General features: G+C 35.2%; 1 protein-coding gene across 1 annotated transcript in view; it reads right to left on the bottom strand.

Annotated features, from left to right (window-relative positions):
- The window catches only part of Wdr7 (WD repeat domain 7), a 301,023-nt gene that overhangs the window by 151,820 nt on the left and 130,658 nt on the right, over positions 1-18,545 (bottom strand). The window contains 1 exon segment of the mRNA XM_028857247.2: positions 13,483-13,596. Coding sequence (XP_028713080.1) covers positions 13,483-13,596 — 114 coding nt within the window.

The following is an 18,545-nucleotide window of genomic DNA, read 5'->3' as shown; positions in this document are numbered from 1 at the left end:
CTTGATCCAAATAGTGACTAGCTCTGTGGATTCACACTCCCCACCAAGGACAGGGGCAACTGCACTAGTGGTAATCGTTCCATTTGTATTTCAAAAGCAAATAATTAAATGTGATCTTCTGTTTAGTTCACACCCTCAAATTAATTTGCTTCTTAACTGTACTAACATCTGTCATTCAAACATGTCACTCAAATGATATCAACTGCAAGACAAGTTGTTTGTTTTATGACAGATATCAATTGGTCAGCAGAGCACAATTTTATCTTTAGATATAAAAATTTCCAGGAGTTTGGTGACTGCTGTGGTTAAACTGTAATAATTTTCAAGACCGAACACAATAGTAAGAATTACAGCACTGTTAAAATTCAAGTAAAAATAGTTCCAATAAACATGCTATCATTTTAATTGGAAATTATATGCCAATAAAAGAATTCACACTGACAAACGTGCTAAACCAATCCTCCAGAAGTGTTAGTTGAAAGGCTCCTTTCAAAAAATGGAAATTGTTACAAAGCATCAATTGCTTAAGCTACAATGAGCCTTTCTGCTCAGATTGCTGTTCATATTATCCTCTTCACTCATGATTTTATGGGGAAAACATGACAAGAGTTACAGAAAGAATATTTTTATTTTAGCATTTGAAGGGGCTTCAGATTTCAAAAGACCACATACATATGTGGTTGTTTTTATACAATAGCTCCTGCTGGATATGGTGGACGGTTTTTCAAGGGGTAATTAAACGCAAATTAAAAGGTTCTTTGATCTCCATATGACTGGCTGGTGAGAGACTCACATCTCCAAATGTGTACTGACAGGGTTTGCCCTAACCCTCTGAAATGCAACCCAGCAGGAGTTCCGTCCAGTGGCTGATTCCTGGGGCCCACACTTTCCAACAGTGGGCAAGGCTAGTTGGTTGGGAGTGGCAGATGGTTCCATTTGTGGTCTATCTTCACTCTTCACTTAAATTTAGGTGAATCCTGCCCACAGATGAGAAGAAATGCTATTTCTGCACCTGCCACTTCTTCAAAAATAATCAACTCTAGTTCACAAAGAATGTGAAGGAAAAAAAAATCTGTTAAGTTGGTGTTAGTCACTAAATAGAACATTCTAAGTCGGCTGGGCCCACTTTGCTTATGAATATAAATGCTTTCCAAGTAGCCTTCGCATTTTCTACTCCTTAATTTTTTTTAAAATTAAGCTCATAAATCTTTTAAAGCATCTCACTAAAAAAAAGTCTCAAAAAGTACAAAGCACATTTATAAATGTGCATGGTCCTTCACTGTCTTAATGAATTAGTATGAAAAAAGTCAAATGCAAATATCTGAAAATCTAATAGAATTGAAATAATAATACCACAGTAAATCATTTTCTTAGTTTCCTATCTCACACCAAATTTTCTTAAACTGAAATTTAAAACTAACATTGTGCAGGGCTCTAACATGACCTGTTTCACTTGACCTTTGAGTAACCTTCAAAAACAGAGAAACTCAAGGTTTAAATTAAAGGAAGTATGTCTATTTTCTCATAAATAGACAATCAATAAGTATTCACCATGATAACCAAAGCAGATACAGTCATCAGTATTTGTTCATATACAGTTGAATTATGGATAATTTCCTGATAGCCATAGGACAATTTAGATACAACAAACCCTGAAGATATCATCTGATGCTGGTTGCTAATCTAAAAAAAAAAAAAAATCCCTATCAGAACTCAAAATATTTTAATAATAATTTTTAAACCTCTTCATATGCATGTAGCTTAGGCATAAGAGCATAAATGTAAAGTCCACTGTTTTCTACCTACACTGTTCATAAAAATAAGACAGTCTGATTTCAGTAAGGTATCTGCAGCATTTTCTGGGAATAGTGTTATGAATAAAATATATCTTTGAATTGACTGACATTACAATCAAGTGGCTTTATGTGGAATTGAAAATCATAACAGAGATTTTGGAGCTGATGACTAAATAGAGAAGCTTCCTACCTATGGGGGTCATGTTTTCATTAACTAGTCACCAAAGATAACAGCATTGGCTTGGTGATCATATTCACAGAACATATAACGATAGGAGGAATAACTCATATACTACACAGAAACAAAAGATCTCTAATGCTAATCATGAATAAAAGCCAGTAAGGTACAAACCAAACTTGCTAACTATCAAGTCCTTTTTCTAACTCAAGAAGACAGGAATTAACCACAATTCATGTAAAAACTTGCAGTTAGGCAATTGTTATAGGTTAGCTTCCTTAGGAAAGTGATTTAATACCAGAATTATAGTAGCCAGATAAAATAATTCTAATACTTCACAGATCATTGAATGGTAGCTGGTTGATTCTGTGCTGTATGCTTAAGAATATCATATCATTGATAAGCAGTCGAAGTCACAAATGGAGAGGAAGAAATCTGGAAAGTGGTCATATAACTATCATTGAAGAACAGCAAGACCTAGTGGGAGTTCTCCTTTCTTCCTCTGGAAGTTTGAGACTGTTGGGTATTTAAAATTATTTGTTGAATAAAAAGTATCAGGCTTATCAAGAAACTTTAATCTTTCAATATTAACAATAAACTGTTTTAAAATAATAAATAGTGGACAAAGTAAAATCAGCTACTTCCAAACTACCATGCTGATATAAGAACAAAGCCTCATTCCTTATTGCCAATCTGGCAACGTTATCCAAGTCACTCGTCTATAGTCCTGAACAATGTTTCTAAGTCAGTAAACTGTTTTAGCTCAAAAGCTTCCCCAGGTCTTCCCATCTCTACCACAAACAAAGGGAACTTCTTATCCTATCCCATCCTTAACTGGATCTAGTGGTCTAAACTACCTTGTATAATCATGTTTGATGTATGGGTAGGTATATATAAAGTAGTGGCCTGTGTTTGAAATTAACTATCAGCTTTTTAACTACAGGAGTGCTTTATGAGATGGACTAAAGAATGCATAAATAGAAGGTTAAGTTAATGTTTATGTGGAACTAAATAGATATTCTTGAAATTTCTTTTAAGTGACAATAACCATACTAAAAAACAAAGATGTAGAGGACACAGGGATTACCTGGACCAGGTTCAAATTCTCTGAGTCCTTTTAAATTAGGCATACTTCATGCAATTCACTCGTTTTTATTTAAGACTATCACTAAGAAAATTCAATTGACTTTCATCCTATCTCAGAGTTTGTACTATCCTTCCCACAACAGTCCATAAGGAGAAAACATGCTTGGGTTTATGATTATCTTCAATTAAAATAATGGTTACCTTTCATTTGTGATTAAAAATTCAAATTAAGGGTAAAAAGCCTGACAACTGATTTTCATTTAAAAAAAAAAATCATGGTTCAACAGTGGTGGCAAATATAATGCCTTCCTTTTGTATTTAAAGTGACTACAAGGTATCAGGGAAGACTCTTCAAAACCTAACATACATTTGAAAACCTTTCCCTCTCGAACATGCCTTGCACTGCAGAAGTATTACTCATGGGTGTGACATGAAGCCTGTGAGTTATGAGACATTGTTGTCATTCCTTTTGTGAATTATGACTTTTGGTCATATGGGTTTGATATCAATTATAAGGGTACTTCACCTAACATACAGACATATAATAGTGTGCCTCGCTGCAGTGCAATTCATTCTTATCTTAGAGGCATTATCACACAGCTCACAAAGGGCCAAACTTAAGTTCATCTTGAAGGTTATTCACTCACAGGGAAAGATTATTTTTCCTTTAAATGTTGCTCCAACATTCTTATTAAATTAGAAATGCCTGTAGTTTCCCAATCTCAACAAAAGGAGTGTATACAATTAAATGAACAAGTTAATCTTGTTTATGAATTTGTGTGCTTATTGGTATAGTTTCATAGTTACACAAAAGAATTCCCTCTATGGAATATCTATGCTTATTCAACAAGATGTCTTTTCTTAAAATTTAAAATATTTCTCATGCTATATAAAATAGTAAACTAGATTACATTAAAATGAAAAATTAAAGTTTCTGTATCACACAAAAAGGAAACATGCCAGAATAAATATGCATTTCTTTTTTCTCTTGTATTTTTTTAAATGAACTAGTTTCAGGCAAATTCCTTCCAATCAAAAGTCTACAATATAGATGCAAGCACCCTACACTCAGTTCCTAATTTCACTATTTCTATCTACGAGCAACTACTCATTTTTTTCTACTGTAAAATGAAGGGATAAGAAGATGGATCACATGAGTTGTTATAAGGTTCTGAATAGCCTAGACCATAGTCTGATGCATATTAGGTATTAAATAAGTGCTAGTGTGTAACGGTGTTATTAAGTCCCCATTTTTAAGTGTATCAGCATATGTGAGTTTGCTAAGATTATGTTAATTACTATATATACTGGCCCAATATACCTTTTAGAAGTATTACATACAAATATTCTATATATGTACACTTGAAAAATAACAGTGCTCTGTTTAGAAAATACCATTAAGAAAGATCTGGTGCCAAGGCAATCGTTGATTAAAGTAATTCCTGTTACAGCACCTCTGATGCCTTATGATATTTAATTCACTTAAATATACAAACACATTCTTGGGTAAAACACATTAATATTGGATTATTCATTTATAAAAGCCTAAGATTTGTTCACTGAGAAATCAAACATTTAAATGGCATTTAATACCCATCTTTTATCCTCTTCCCTCTACACAAACCACCTTGCTTCTCCTGCAGTGGTCCTCCAATCCCCAGCTTAGACAGTGGCTACCCTACTAACTTTTGGCTCCAAGAAAGCCACAAGAGAGTTCATCTTTCCTGGACAGGACTACGTCCAACAGTCATGTGGGAGTTACCATGGCAAAGGATGAGAATGCACAGAGCAGAGGGGAAGAGATAGCAAGCAAACAAGGACTCAGAGCCTGTCGTGAAAGGAGAACTGTCATTTCCACTGTTTGTAAACTTAAAGGTCTCTGCAGACCACTTGGCAAGAGGGCACTTGGAAATCAGTTTCTGCTTGAGAACCCACAGTAGCTCCTCCACCTTCTACCACTTGTCAGGATTGAAGTTACAATGCACATAGGTTTCAGATATCTTTTCCTGTCTTTCTTTTCTTTTTTTTTTTCAATTAAATCCTGCATATCACATGCCATTCCTAATTTTGAAAATATGTTTCCCAAGAGAAGCATACTATTAATGAAAATCAACTGTGACTAATTCAATAGAGCTATCTATATTCTTATATTTGTCTCTAGTCTGTTTCTTTACAATAGTAAGAGAGATTGTCAGGAAATAGCCCATAATCCCTCACTATTTTTTTCACAAACACTTTTTGAGTCATCAAATAGCAATTAAAAAGGGAGGTAGTGAAAGAGACATACACCATGTAAGTAAAGGAAGAACACAGTAAGTATCTAAGAATTTATAAAATAAAGGAAGCTTAGAGATTCACTAATTCAATTATTTAGTTATTAAACAATTTATTAAGGAGAGTCACATATCTAGGCATTGTAGTCATGCCATGTAACACAAACAGGTTAAAATCGCATGCCTGTAAATGAGTCTCAAAGGCAAGGGGAATGCTTAAATATAAAAAGTGCACGATATTATTTCACAAGGGTCCAGAAAACACAGGGAGAAAGACTATGAAATAGAGATTCAGAAGGACTGCACGAAGATGGCCATGACTTAAGAAAAATCTGAAAGGAATCGTGGATCATCATCCTTATGTGGGAGAGCTGAGGGTATACCAGCCAGGCACAGGGACTCATGCAAAGAATGAACTATGGTTACTCTGGGGGAAATAAAGTATTGTAGTAGCTGATGGCTCTGGAGATAAAGGGAATCCCTCAAGGGCTCTAAATACCCAAAGAAAGTCTTTGGAATCTGCTATACTCAGTGGGCAGTCAGTTATTAGCAATTAACAAAAGTGAAAAGTGATGCACAGGCTACTGAAATTCTCAGAGTACTGGTTAACTTATATTGGACAATGGCAAGAGGTAGTCAGGAAGGTGACTGTAGAATAGAACAAAAAAATTAATAATTAAAAAACAAAACAAAATAAAACAAACAGGGTCTAAGCCTAGGATGCTTCTAAGGAGTGAGATATTTAGAAGAAGCATTTAATAAAAGTTAGTACCAACTACAGTTGGGCATTGTTAGGGATGACTAACTATACCATTAGTGATGGCATTCAACTGAGTATAAGTAGAAATGAAGATAAGCTTTAGGAAGAAATAATAAGCAGCTACTTTTGGATGAGGCTTTAGGTACCAGATACGGATTTAGGTATCTATGGGATATGCAGGCATATGGACCTAGTGCTTAGACTAGGCATGGTGGTTGCAGGTGCACAGTTGAACATCATTACCATGTAACTGGTAGTTGAAACTAAAAAAACTAAATAAATTTCAAAAAAGGGATATATGAGAAAAGTAATGTCAGCTTCATATAACAGCATACTTGTTGTGTGTTTTTGTCAGAAATTGTCAAATATCGTGTTAAAAAATACTGTGTTTACCCACTACTATGCAACTAAAGCTGAACATCAAACATTAAAAAATAAATATTTTAATTTATATTTTCTTCCACAGATTAAAAGTAAAGCATAGAAAGGTAAATAATTTAGAATCAGATATTCTACTCAGAAAACTATATAATCACTACTTTTCTTAGTATCTGTTCTCAGAACACTACATGGTGAATAGCTAACAGCTTTATTAATCTGTATAAGAGCCTGAACATCATATGTTTTGTAGTAGTAACATTTTACAGTCAAGAGAATGGGTAACAGCAGTTTACAATGATTTAATCCTCATGCCTCATCAAGGAAACTTGTGTTTGCCAGAGAAGGAGACATTACAGAAAACCACAACCAATCAAAATGCAGAATTGGGGAACCCAGTCTCAATGGATACATTTACAAAACACTCCTCAACCTAAAGTTTAGGAAACATTATGGAAGAGGGGGTGGAAAAATAGTTAAGATTAATAGAAATGGGGAATTTGTTGTGAGATTGTGTTTCCTAGTAATGTCAGAAGCTACACCCACAACTTCTCACCAACATGAGCTGAATAAGGACACTATCAACAGACATGCCAAAGTGGATAGGAGGTGGGGCAGGGGGCTGAGCATGAGGTCTCAACACTACACGAAGTACTACAGGCAACTAAGAAATGCTCAGAGTGGGAGAAATACTCTTCTCCAGGGAAGGGCACACTAGTTGGTTATCTAACACCAAATGATCAGCCCTGAAAATATATGTACAAATAATCTTTGATGGACTGAGCAGGTTATATTTAGGGATATATATATGGATAGATATATCTCTAATAACAATTAATGAAAAAAAGAGGCCATAAATTTGAAAGAGAGAACATGGGGGGCATATGGGAAGGTTTAAAGGGAGGAAAGGGAAGGGAAATGAAGAATTATATTATAATCACAAAAGTAAAAGAAAAAATCATGATGCAAGATTGATTGAAGAAATAAAAAGACAAACACTTTTTACAAGAGGTCACATATGTTTAGTACTCCTTGCACTTCTTTTTACACTGTCAATTATAAAACTGAGAAAGACAAAAGACACAGGTATAAGTCTCACTAATTAAAGTCTCCTTTTGTGTTAGGAAAGCAATTTTGATCTCTGAATACATAATGTTCCATTTTTTTTCTAATGAAGCTTATCTGGACTTTAACATGGCAAATTTCCCATCTTTCAGTCAGAAAGAAAATATAAGAATATGTTATGAGTAGGACCCTTAGTAAGTAGTAAAATGAGCAAATCAATATTTAGTCTCAGACCAGACAGTCGTGTGAGCTTTATCTTAAAAGACATGCTGAGACTTTAAATACATGAATATTTGTTAAGGTGTTGGTTTTATAGTGATGACTTCAGAAAACCAGGCCAAATAATGAGCTTTCTGTTTAACGTGTATGTGATTTAAAAAAAAAAAAAAAAAAAAAAAAGGCTGCAGCAGCAGCAACAACAACAAAAAAATGTTTCTATTTGCAATCTCATAACAGTAGTCCTAAGTAACATAGGGAATTTTAAAGAAGAAATGTGTCGTGCCCCACACCCACTCAAGGAGAGAGTATTTTGGCCTCACTTTGATTTTCTTATGGTGCTGGGGAATAAACCTACAGTTTTGAACATGCTGGGCAAGAACTCTTACCATTGAGCTGTCACCAACCCTTGTTGGTCTACCTTAATTTTAAGCAGTAAGACAGGATATACAACACTGCTCATCTGATACCTTAAGAATAGCAATAGTCTGTGGTATCATTTTACTTTTTAAAAAAAAGCCGGGCAGTGGTGGCGCACGCCTTTAATCCCAGTACTCGGGAGGCAGAGGCAGGCGGATCTCTGTGAGTTCGAGGCCAGCCTGGACTACCAAGTGAGTTCCAGGAAAGGCACAAAGCTACACAGAGAAACCCTGTCTCAAAAAACCAAAAAAAATAAAATAAAAAAAAAATAAAAAAAAGAGGAAAACCTTCCAAAATCATCCACTGAGAATGTGAGACAGTATAGATTGATAATTCTAAATCATGTGGGGCTCATGTTATGCTCTAGGGCTATTAGCAGTCAAGAACAAGACCCTGAAAATGCCCTCTCTGCAAGTTTCTTCCCTCACTTACATACCCAGGACAATGCTAGGATCTATTTCAAAGTGATTTTATAGGAGTCACATGCCATTCTTGATGAATAAAGACTTTGAGTACCATCAATGTACCCCACTCTTCTCTACCTTTTCTCTTTCCTGTAACATATCTCATCTTACACAATGTATATTTAATTAATATTCCTTATTATCTGTTTCCCCATACTAGAATGTACATTCCATGAGGTGATATACTGTTGCCTATTTTATCAATGACATACTTTAAAGAACTAGTGTGAGCCAAAAATATATATTAAATTAATGAGACTGCCATAGAATATTCAAAATAAAGCACATATAGAAATATTACTTTTAATCATTACTATGAAACCATAAAAAGATTCTTCTACCCAAGTCAACACACAATTCTGTGTGACACATTAATTATATAAGTTTGTCATAAATGACTGATTATTAAAAAAGGAGTAAAATAAAAATTTTTAATGTCATACCTAGAAAAAATACTTTGATTATATAATTCAAAAAGAAATGAACGTAAATTTATAAAAATCTACATTAATTTACCAAAAAAAAAAAAAAAAAAAGAATTTCGTCCCAGATATACAAACTTAAGGAAACCACACATCAGTTAATAACATATAACTACAAAATGCAATTGAGCTGGAGAGGTGGGCACAGCCTGGTGTGGGCAACACTAAATTGACAATGTTGGTGACTTTTGACACTTTTTCGTTATTGTATGGTCAATTGTGTCCTTGTTATATTAAATAAGAAACAAGACATTAAAGACAAATAGAGTCATTTCCTTACAGAGATAAATGTAGGTTATTAATAAAGCCCTTCTAAAACATTTTTAGTTTGAAATTTTAAAAAGCTGTGTAAAAAGTAACATTTAGAAGATCCATAACTTCATCCTCAATTATAATGCTATCTTTTACCATGAAGAAAAACTATGCCACACAGATTGCCTACTCAAGAATCAATCCTGCTTCATCTAAAATTTTTTATATGGAGCTCAGTTTTTAATGAGCTTTCTCTACTAGTACAATGATGTCATATAAAATGATAATAACAATGGTCTAAAAAAAGAAAAACTAGTGATAAAATGACTCCTAAAGACATTCTTCTGTACTCATACATCAGTGCCTTGCTCAGCCATCAGCAGAGAAGCTTCCTCCTGCAGCAGACTTGAACAAACACAGAGACCCACAAGTAGATATTATGCAAAGAGTGAGAGACCTTGGAACACTCAGCCCTAAGAGGGAGTTCTCCATCAAATTCCTCCCCTCAGAGCTCAAGGAACCCCATGGAAGAAGAGGTGGAAAAAGAAGACTAAGAGACAGAGGGGATGGAGGACACCAGGAATACAAGGCCCTCTGAATTAACATGACAAAGCTCATATGAATAATAAATTAATAAAATAAAATCATAAGGCAACAAAACACATTATTTACAATACTGATTACATACTATATTTAATCATATATATTACATAGTATATCTACATAGGTTATAATTGTAAGGAAAAGTATATGGATAAAGGCATATATATAGGACAATATTCTTTTAATCCAGAAATTGTAAATAATCTGGACATAATCTTAATAATGTTATATTATTGGATAAAAAAGATCTTAGATCTTAAGTATATAGAATATTGGAAACCCTGAGGTAATTTCTTTGGGAAAGCACATTTCCTATGTATACTATATGATATAAAATTCATATAAAGGACATTTTAATATTTTATACATCAAAATGTTGATCCACCAAAATAAATGTGATATATAATTTAAACCATATAGTTAAGGAATGTGATGACCCTTAAGACAGAATGGTAAGTAAATCTGAGTGTGGTCACATGCACACAGGCATTACTTTGCAGCCCTCATCAATGAGTATTAGCTTCAAAAAGAAACATAGAAATAGCAGCAGCATATTGTTTAAATGACATGGCGAAGGTTTAAATCGTCTCAATCAAGACTCAATTTTTTTTTCCTCCCAGTTTTTCCAGCTGTTCTCTTCCAATTAAGTACTCTTCATTTCAAACACACTTAATTAGTTCCATTGATCACAGCCCACACTTACAAGGCTTTCTCTATGCTGTATTACTCCTGTGAGGAAAAACCTAACAAAAGGAGCTGGGTTAAGCATAAACATCTTAAGACAGCATTCACTCCTCACCATTCTCAGCCAAAATTATGATTTCAGAAACAATCGTCCTTCTTTTATCAAAAATAGGAAATTATACTTGAATTTCAACTGGTACATGGTCAAACTATTTCTAAGAATAAGTATCAGATAATAGCAAAAATAAAATTAAATAGCCATTCACATTATCTAAATACATCAAATTTTGTCATGATATAATTTCTAGTTATTTTATGAAGAAGTATTATTAGCAATTACTTTAAAATAACCAAAAAATTAACTGAATCCTTTCCAAAGGTACTGGCAAAGCTGGCAGCCTTTCATTCTGTAGTGCTGATACTTGACAATACTGCTCATCCCAAAATAAGAGCATGCTCAAAATGGGTTTTTCTCGATGCAGCTACCATATTTTCCATAATGCAATTTATATAGGATTCTAGTCAATAAAAAGAAATATGGTTTTCTTCTAAACTGTCACAAAAATCTATATCACAGCTTAATCAAGTAGCAGTCTACAGGCAACCTGAACAATCAAGAGACGGCAGCATGCTTGCTGCCCTGACAACATGTTAACGAAGGCTTTTTTGGTTATTTAAAATCTTTGGATATTGAACAATCTTGCAGAAGTACCCATGGCATGAAGCGAATAAATCAACTGACATAAGCCATTCGTCACACACGTTTAGCCAAATTAAACAGATTAAAATACATGGTAGGCAGCATGAATTAATTCTCCAAATGAGACTTACATTAAAACTGCATTAAACTTATAAGAACACAGTCATGAGCTATAATACAATCTCATGTGTTTATAATTGCATAATCTAAATTTTCAATTAGTTTCTTATAGTTTATTTGAGTGCACACAATAATCTTTATTCCAGAATGATCACTGATCTACTACTGCAAAGGTAGGCCCTCCTTAGCAAGAAATTAAACAACTACTTTTTATACAGAAGGTCTTCAGCTGTCTAGGGAATTAAGATAAAACCCATCCGTAGCAGCTGTTTAAAAAAAAAAGCAATAAAAACAGGAGCTAAAAAGTATCTTATTAGTTAACAAATATCTGCAAAAATTTCCTTTAGTAGCTATTGAAACAAATTAATTGTATTAATTTGTTCAATGCTAAATGACTTCTGAAAACTGGGAGGTTCCTAAGCTTGTATATAAGTTATATGACATTTTTCACTAGAAGACTTACATGTTAAAAACAAATGGTAATCCAATTCCAAGTGTATATGATACCCAAGATTTTATATATATATATATATATAACATACATATACACACACACACACATACACACACACACATACATGCATACAGGTAACATTCTACAGACTGAGAAGGCTGTAGTTGTATATTTAGGAATATATACGTGCATATGTATGCATGCATATATGTAACAACAGAGAAAAAGAGGCCATGAATTTGAAAGAGAGAAAGTGGGGCCATGGGAGGAATACAAAAAGGGAAATATTGCAATTATAATTTCAAAAAGTAAAAATTACTATAAAAATTGTTGTAATAATGAAACCCCATCATCTCTCCTCCTAAGGCAAAATGTACTCAAAGCCATTGCCTAAGGGTACAATTCTTAGACATCAACTTTGCAATTACCTAAGGCAATCACTGAGCTCTCCCACCTTCTTCCCAGTGGGAAGAAGTCCAAGGCGTTCAGGTGGTAATTGATAGTAACAGACTTGCTACATATCGCTATGAAAGAAAGCAAATTCTATTTTTAATTTTTAGTGAAAAATTTTACTCTTAAAGATGTAAGGACTAAAGGGTACACTGTGTGACTCACGGGGCCACACTGCAGCTTTCATGCCGAGACTTTGCTTTGTCTTTTGGCTATACTTTTACATTTTGTTTCGGGTGGGGAGGTCACAAGGGTAGAGGGCAGAAGCGAGGGGACAGGGAGATGAGTGGGATCAGGATGCTTGACGTGAAATCCACACACACAAAAAAAAATCAATAAAATATTAAAATAAAAATTGCACTCTTATTTTCTGATAATACTACTTTTAAAGTTGTTGTTTAATATTCACATGTAATAGTAATTAGAGATTTTGGTCACATTTTTAACGACTTTTAACCACCCGTACCCAAACAACAAAACCTTAATCTCAATAAAACTATCCAGTCTGTTTTTATCCTCAGTACATTCAAAGAAATTGAGCGCTATGAATGTAGAGATTCAGCAATTCAGCAATTCAAATTAATCAAAATGAACAGTGACAGGCTAAATATGCCATATGTGAACTTCATACAATTTGCTATATGTCTGGTTCCATGATAGGAAACACAAGTAAGAGTATTTGATGTCCACGCCAAGCAAATAACTTGAAAAAGCACCATTCACTTCCTCAACTGCAGTGTAAAGAATACGTGTACATTTCACAGCCTATATGATACACACTGCCACTACAACTTAATTCTTCTTGAATTCAGCCTTGTGATTGCAGAGCCTTTCACGGCCTAATGGGCATGTATTTGCCTCTCCATGTTCCAAGGCTTTAATAATGACTCTAGTTTCACAATTACAAGATTTCCCACAAAGGCAAGTCCCAGCTCACAGGCTCACTGTCACAGCGACATGTGTCATCCTGGGCCAAGCCAACAGTTCCATTTCAAGTCTCCAGCCTTCTAGCAAAAGACACAACCCCAATACATGACTTAACAAACAGCTGGAAATACCAAGCAAAGCTCCAACAAATCCCATGGCTGTGCCCCTGCTTACCAGTTGTGATGTCATCATCCACGAGGTCATGCTCTTCTTCCTGGACTTTGGCTTCAGGCCCTGAGGCATCTGGAGCTGCTGCCATAGTCTGCATGGCCTCTGCGGTGACACCAGCTAAAACAGGCAAGAGCAACAAGATCTCACTTTACAAAATGAACGAAATGGATTGTTTATTTGTTCAAAAGATAATTTAACAAAGTATAACATACAAGTAAATGAAGAAGGCACTCCTCTTTGTTTTATTGATTTATATGGATGGACATGCATGGGTATATCCTGTATTTAGTTTTAATTAACATCTGAGGAACAGACCCCAAATGCTGATGTAAAGTATATTTTTATTTGATTCATTTTACCAACACACTTTTGCTATACTTATGTTGTCTGATTTAGAGACTTGTACAGCAATCAGGTGGAAAAAGTCAAGGGAAGAAGTGGTTCAAAGGCTTCCTTCTCTACTGTGTTAGTGTGTTTAGATCACGGGGCTGACAGCAGGGCGAGGAAGAAGGAGTTGGGCCCTGGAAATGTATTGTCACCAAAGAAAAACATTTCCCTTGAAGAAAGAATTAGGGATGAGGAACATAATTATCATACCTCTACTAGTTCACACAAATGTCTTTTTCCTGCACAGCCATCTTTTCAACCCTCTGATAAAATAGTCTGGTGTTAATTTGCATCTACCATATTATTTCTAAGTTGGCAATGAATAATAGACTTATAGTGTTTTTATATTATTATCACCAGTCCACTGTGGCTACTATAGAAGTGGAAATTTCTAATCAAGTCTTTTAAAGAAGTACTTTAATATTTGCTTATACAGGAGCCATCCAAATGTTTTACAAACTAAATGCTATAAACACTGAAGGATTTCTTTTCTTCTGAGGTATACTGTCCTACACAATTCCCAAGGCTTACAAAAGGCACCGAGAGAGGGAAAAAAAAAAAAAAAAAACCTTAACTCATTCACCACCATCAGTGAAGTGTGGTGGGATTTGCTCTGCCCGTGACCTTGGGCTATAAGGCCCAAAGGAGGCCGTGCTTCTTGCCATTATAGTGACCTCTTAAAAAAAAAGGGAGAGGATTCACAAGGCCCTTCTCCCTTCTTCCTGCTTCCTGGTGTGATTGAATTGCCAGGTAGATTCATTCCCAAAAAGATCAGAAGGACTTCAGCTGTCTACTCGGTTCTGTATTCATGAGTGTATTTCTTCAATTTATACCCTAATAAATTCCCTAATACTCCTTAAGCAGACTCCCATCAATTTCTCGCTTAAATGATGTCAATCTGGACCTATCAGTAGATGATTACAAGACCTAAAGATTGAATATTAAAAACAGAACATGCCATCATAGAAGCATCATTTGTTCAGAGCTGCTTTGGAGGGAGGTAGGGGAGGCACAAAGGAGATAAAAAATTAAGGGAGAGAAAAGGGGAATAATGAAGCCAAAAATGGTCCCCATTGAACAGAAAATGATGATGTTACCACTGTACTGAAGTATATTTATTGTTGGGTTCAAAAGATGAATTTCAAGATGAAGGATTTATTAGAAAAGAATTAATTATTTAATCAACACAATCTACTTGGGAAATAATCACAATGAGAAGGGGATAGAAAAAAAAAGTATAAACACATTCCTAAAAAGACACATTGTTCAAATGATTTTAAAAAATTAAAGATCAGTTTTCATATAACTGAATTAAAATATAACCTTTGAAATCTCATTCTCATTCTTTGCTAACATTTGGTAATTCTAAAAATTATCAGAGAAACTGGAATAACAATATCAAAGAACAATCTAAATAGTAATGATCATTAGTATTTTCTTTCCATATGAAATTAAGAGATTCAATGGAAGTGAATGTTGAAGCTTATAAGTAAGGCATTTGTATTCATTCTATTTAACCAGAGAGATAAGCTGCTCAACATAACACTATTGCTAAGTTCCAAAGCCAGAGGTGAAATGCAGGTTTTCTGATCTGAAACCCACAAGTCATTTCATCACAAGGTTTTCTCAACCTAAACTCACATGCATTCCTACAAGAGAGGGGGGGAGGGAGGGAGGGAGGGGGAGGGGAGGGAGAGGGAGAGAGAGAGAGAGAGAGAGAGAGAGAGAGAGAGAGAGAGAGAGAGAGAGAAAGACAGAGAAAGAGACAGAGAGAGAGAGCCTGTAAATTAGAAGCTAGACATCCCACATGACAGAGAATATGTAGTATTTGTCTTTCTGAGTCTAGTCAAATTTATTATCACTTAATTTCTAGATCCATCCATTTACTTGAGAATTTCATACTTCATTCTATTGAAAATTGAATAAAATTCTACTGTGTATCTCTCTTTTGGAGTATCAAGGACCTGGTGATGGCATGTACTTGGCCTTGGTGAGGACCTCATGGTTAGTGGTATACAGAATCATCATAGCAAGAGTGTGGAAAAAAAGATTACATGATGCTAGAAGAAGACGAAGCAAGCATTGAGCCCCATAACAACTATCTCAATCACTCTCAAAAGACATCACCAATAACTGACCAACCTCTCTCTGGGCTCCCCATTTGAAATGCTCCACCACCTCTCAATATTACCATACTGGAGATAATCATCATCAAGAGGAAAGTACATCCCAACTAGAGCACACATCTTACACCAAATTAACTCCAAATGAATTATAAACTTAAATATGAAATGTAAAATAATTAGAATTTCTTACATTAAAAAAATCATAGCGCTATAAAGTTTAGGCTTGACATTATAAGCATAATCCACAGAAAGAAATATTGATTAGGTAGTCCTCATCAGAATTAAATAACTTTTGCTCTGCAAAAACCCTATGAAGTAGAAAAAAGGCAAAACACAGAGCAGAGAAAACATTTTTTTAATCACATATCCAACAAGATACCAGTATCTAGAGTGTATAAGAAACTTGCAAATCTCACTGGCGAGCAGTGTTCCAATTCCTCCTAAATATCAAAGTTTATATATGATCCAGCAATTATTGTTAGGGACTGAAACCATATGTCCACATGAAAACTAACCCATCAATAGTCACAGCAGCAATATCTACAAAAGCCAGAAAGTGATGACAGTGCAAATGGTCATACTAATATAAAATTATAGTCGTACAGTGGGATGCTATGAAGGTACAAGAAGAGGGAGCTGATGGATGCTGCAACATAGACACTAGAAACTTAAATAAATCACCTCATCTTAGGACCTCAAACAGCCAAGAGAGTGAAATCTAGTGAGACAGAAAGCAGAGAAGCACACTGGCCTACAGATGAGGGTGTGGGGAACCAGGGAAGATGCAGTTGAGTATTGGGGCTCACTTTCAGGTGAACATTTTCCAAAAATGGCTGTGCTGCACAACTGTATGAATAAGCTAAAAGCTCTCTGAATTGTGTCTGTTTGGGGGAACTTTAGTAAATAAATTATATCTCAGTAAATCTACCCATACATGTCTGACTTTCTAATATTCTGCATCAACCAAGGCCCTCATGCCGCTATGTGTAAACTGTGGGTACTCCCCGAGCCCCAAAAGTAGATAAAGAAAAAAGAAACAAGAGAGCATTTATACAGTAGGAAATAAAAATTCCCATGAGAATTTTCTTCTATCAGGAATACATGACTTTCTCTATCTTTGTTTTGTTTTTGTTTGGGGGGAGTGTCTTACATAGCCTATGCTGGCCAGGAATTTGCTATGTAGCTGAGGATGACCTTGAACTTCTGATCCTCCTGCCCGTACCTCCTAAGTGCTAGGACTGCTAAGCCAGATGAACACCCTACCAACTAAAAGATATCATCAACCCAAGAATGCATGTTTTTAAAAAAAAATTATTTAAGCTATGTTCCTCATATTCCCTGAACAGGCAATTCGATCTTCAGTGCTATTTAGGTACCAATAAACAAAAAACAAAGAGACATTTTTTTTTTCCAATAAGCTCAATGTCATAATTCCCATAACACTGTACAGTGAAGACAACCAATTGCCTAAAACTCTTTAAAGGTTCTGGATGATAGTGAAGGCTGGGAGTGCTGAAGATAGACAACCAAATCATAACATTCTCGATTACTCCATCAAAGCCAATGTTAGCAGTCTGTTTTCAGGAAATAACTTTAAAATTTCAAGCCATATAAAGATCAATAACATTTTAAAATAATGCTAAGCATTTTATTCTCTACCTGCAAAGGAAGGCATCATAGCACTGTTATAAACCCCAAACCATAATGTGGCTGCTTCTGATCTCCATAGTATTTAGGTGCATGCTATGCACACGCAGACAGACATCACAGTATCGGTGGCTGGTGGGAGCTAAGGATTTAACAAAGGGTTTGATAAATCAATCTTTAAAAACAAAGCTAATCTATATCCTGCTTGTGGGAGCATGTACATGGCCAAACACATTGTTCAAAACTATGAGCCAAAATGATACATTTTACTATATGTAAATTATATGTAAACTTAACTATTTAAAAATTATACAATAAAAAGACTATATCTCAGTCATAAAACAGAAGTGTAGATTGTGACAAAATATTATTTTCTTTGTGTGGGTGTGTGTGTGTGCAGTATGTACAAGTGTATAAAGGTATGCAGGTGTGATTTTCAATGCCTGTATATGTGGAGGTTTGAGTTTATAAGGGGGTTTCTTCCTTTATCTCTGTTCACCTCCCCCCACCATCTTATCTATTGAACAATGATTATTCTGATAGCTTGGAACTCACTGATTGGTTGGGATGGGCCAGCAAGCCTGAGATGCCCATGTCTCTGCCTCTACCAATACTGGGGTTGCAGATTTGCATTGTTGCACCTTGCTTTTACATGGCTACTAGAGATGTGGTCTTAGGTTCTTATGCTTTGTGTTTATTTAAATCTTGTGTGATGTAAGTGCCTGTACGAATGTGTGTGTACCACACATGTTTCTGGAGCACATGCAGGTCAGAAGAAATCACTGGATCCCTGAAATTAGAATTCCATGTATTTTTGAGCTGCCTGTGTGGGTGCTGGAACTAAATCCTGGTCCTCTGCAAGAACAGCATGGGCTCTTAACTGCTAGCTCTATCTCCAGCCCTTGG

This window comes from Peromyscus leucopus, chromosome 19 (assembly GCF_004664715.2).
Source record: "Peromyscus leucopus breed LL Stock chromosome 19, UCI_PerLeu_2.1, whole genome shotgun sequence".
NCBI classification, from domain to species: Eukaryota; Metazoa; Chordata; class Mammalia; order Rodentia; family Cricetidae; genus Peromyscus; species Peromyscus leucopus.
This window is presented reverse-complemented; position numbering and strand designations above follow the sequence as displayed.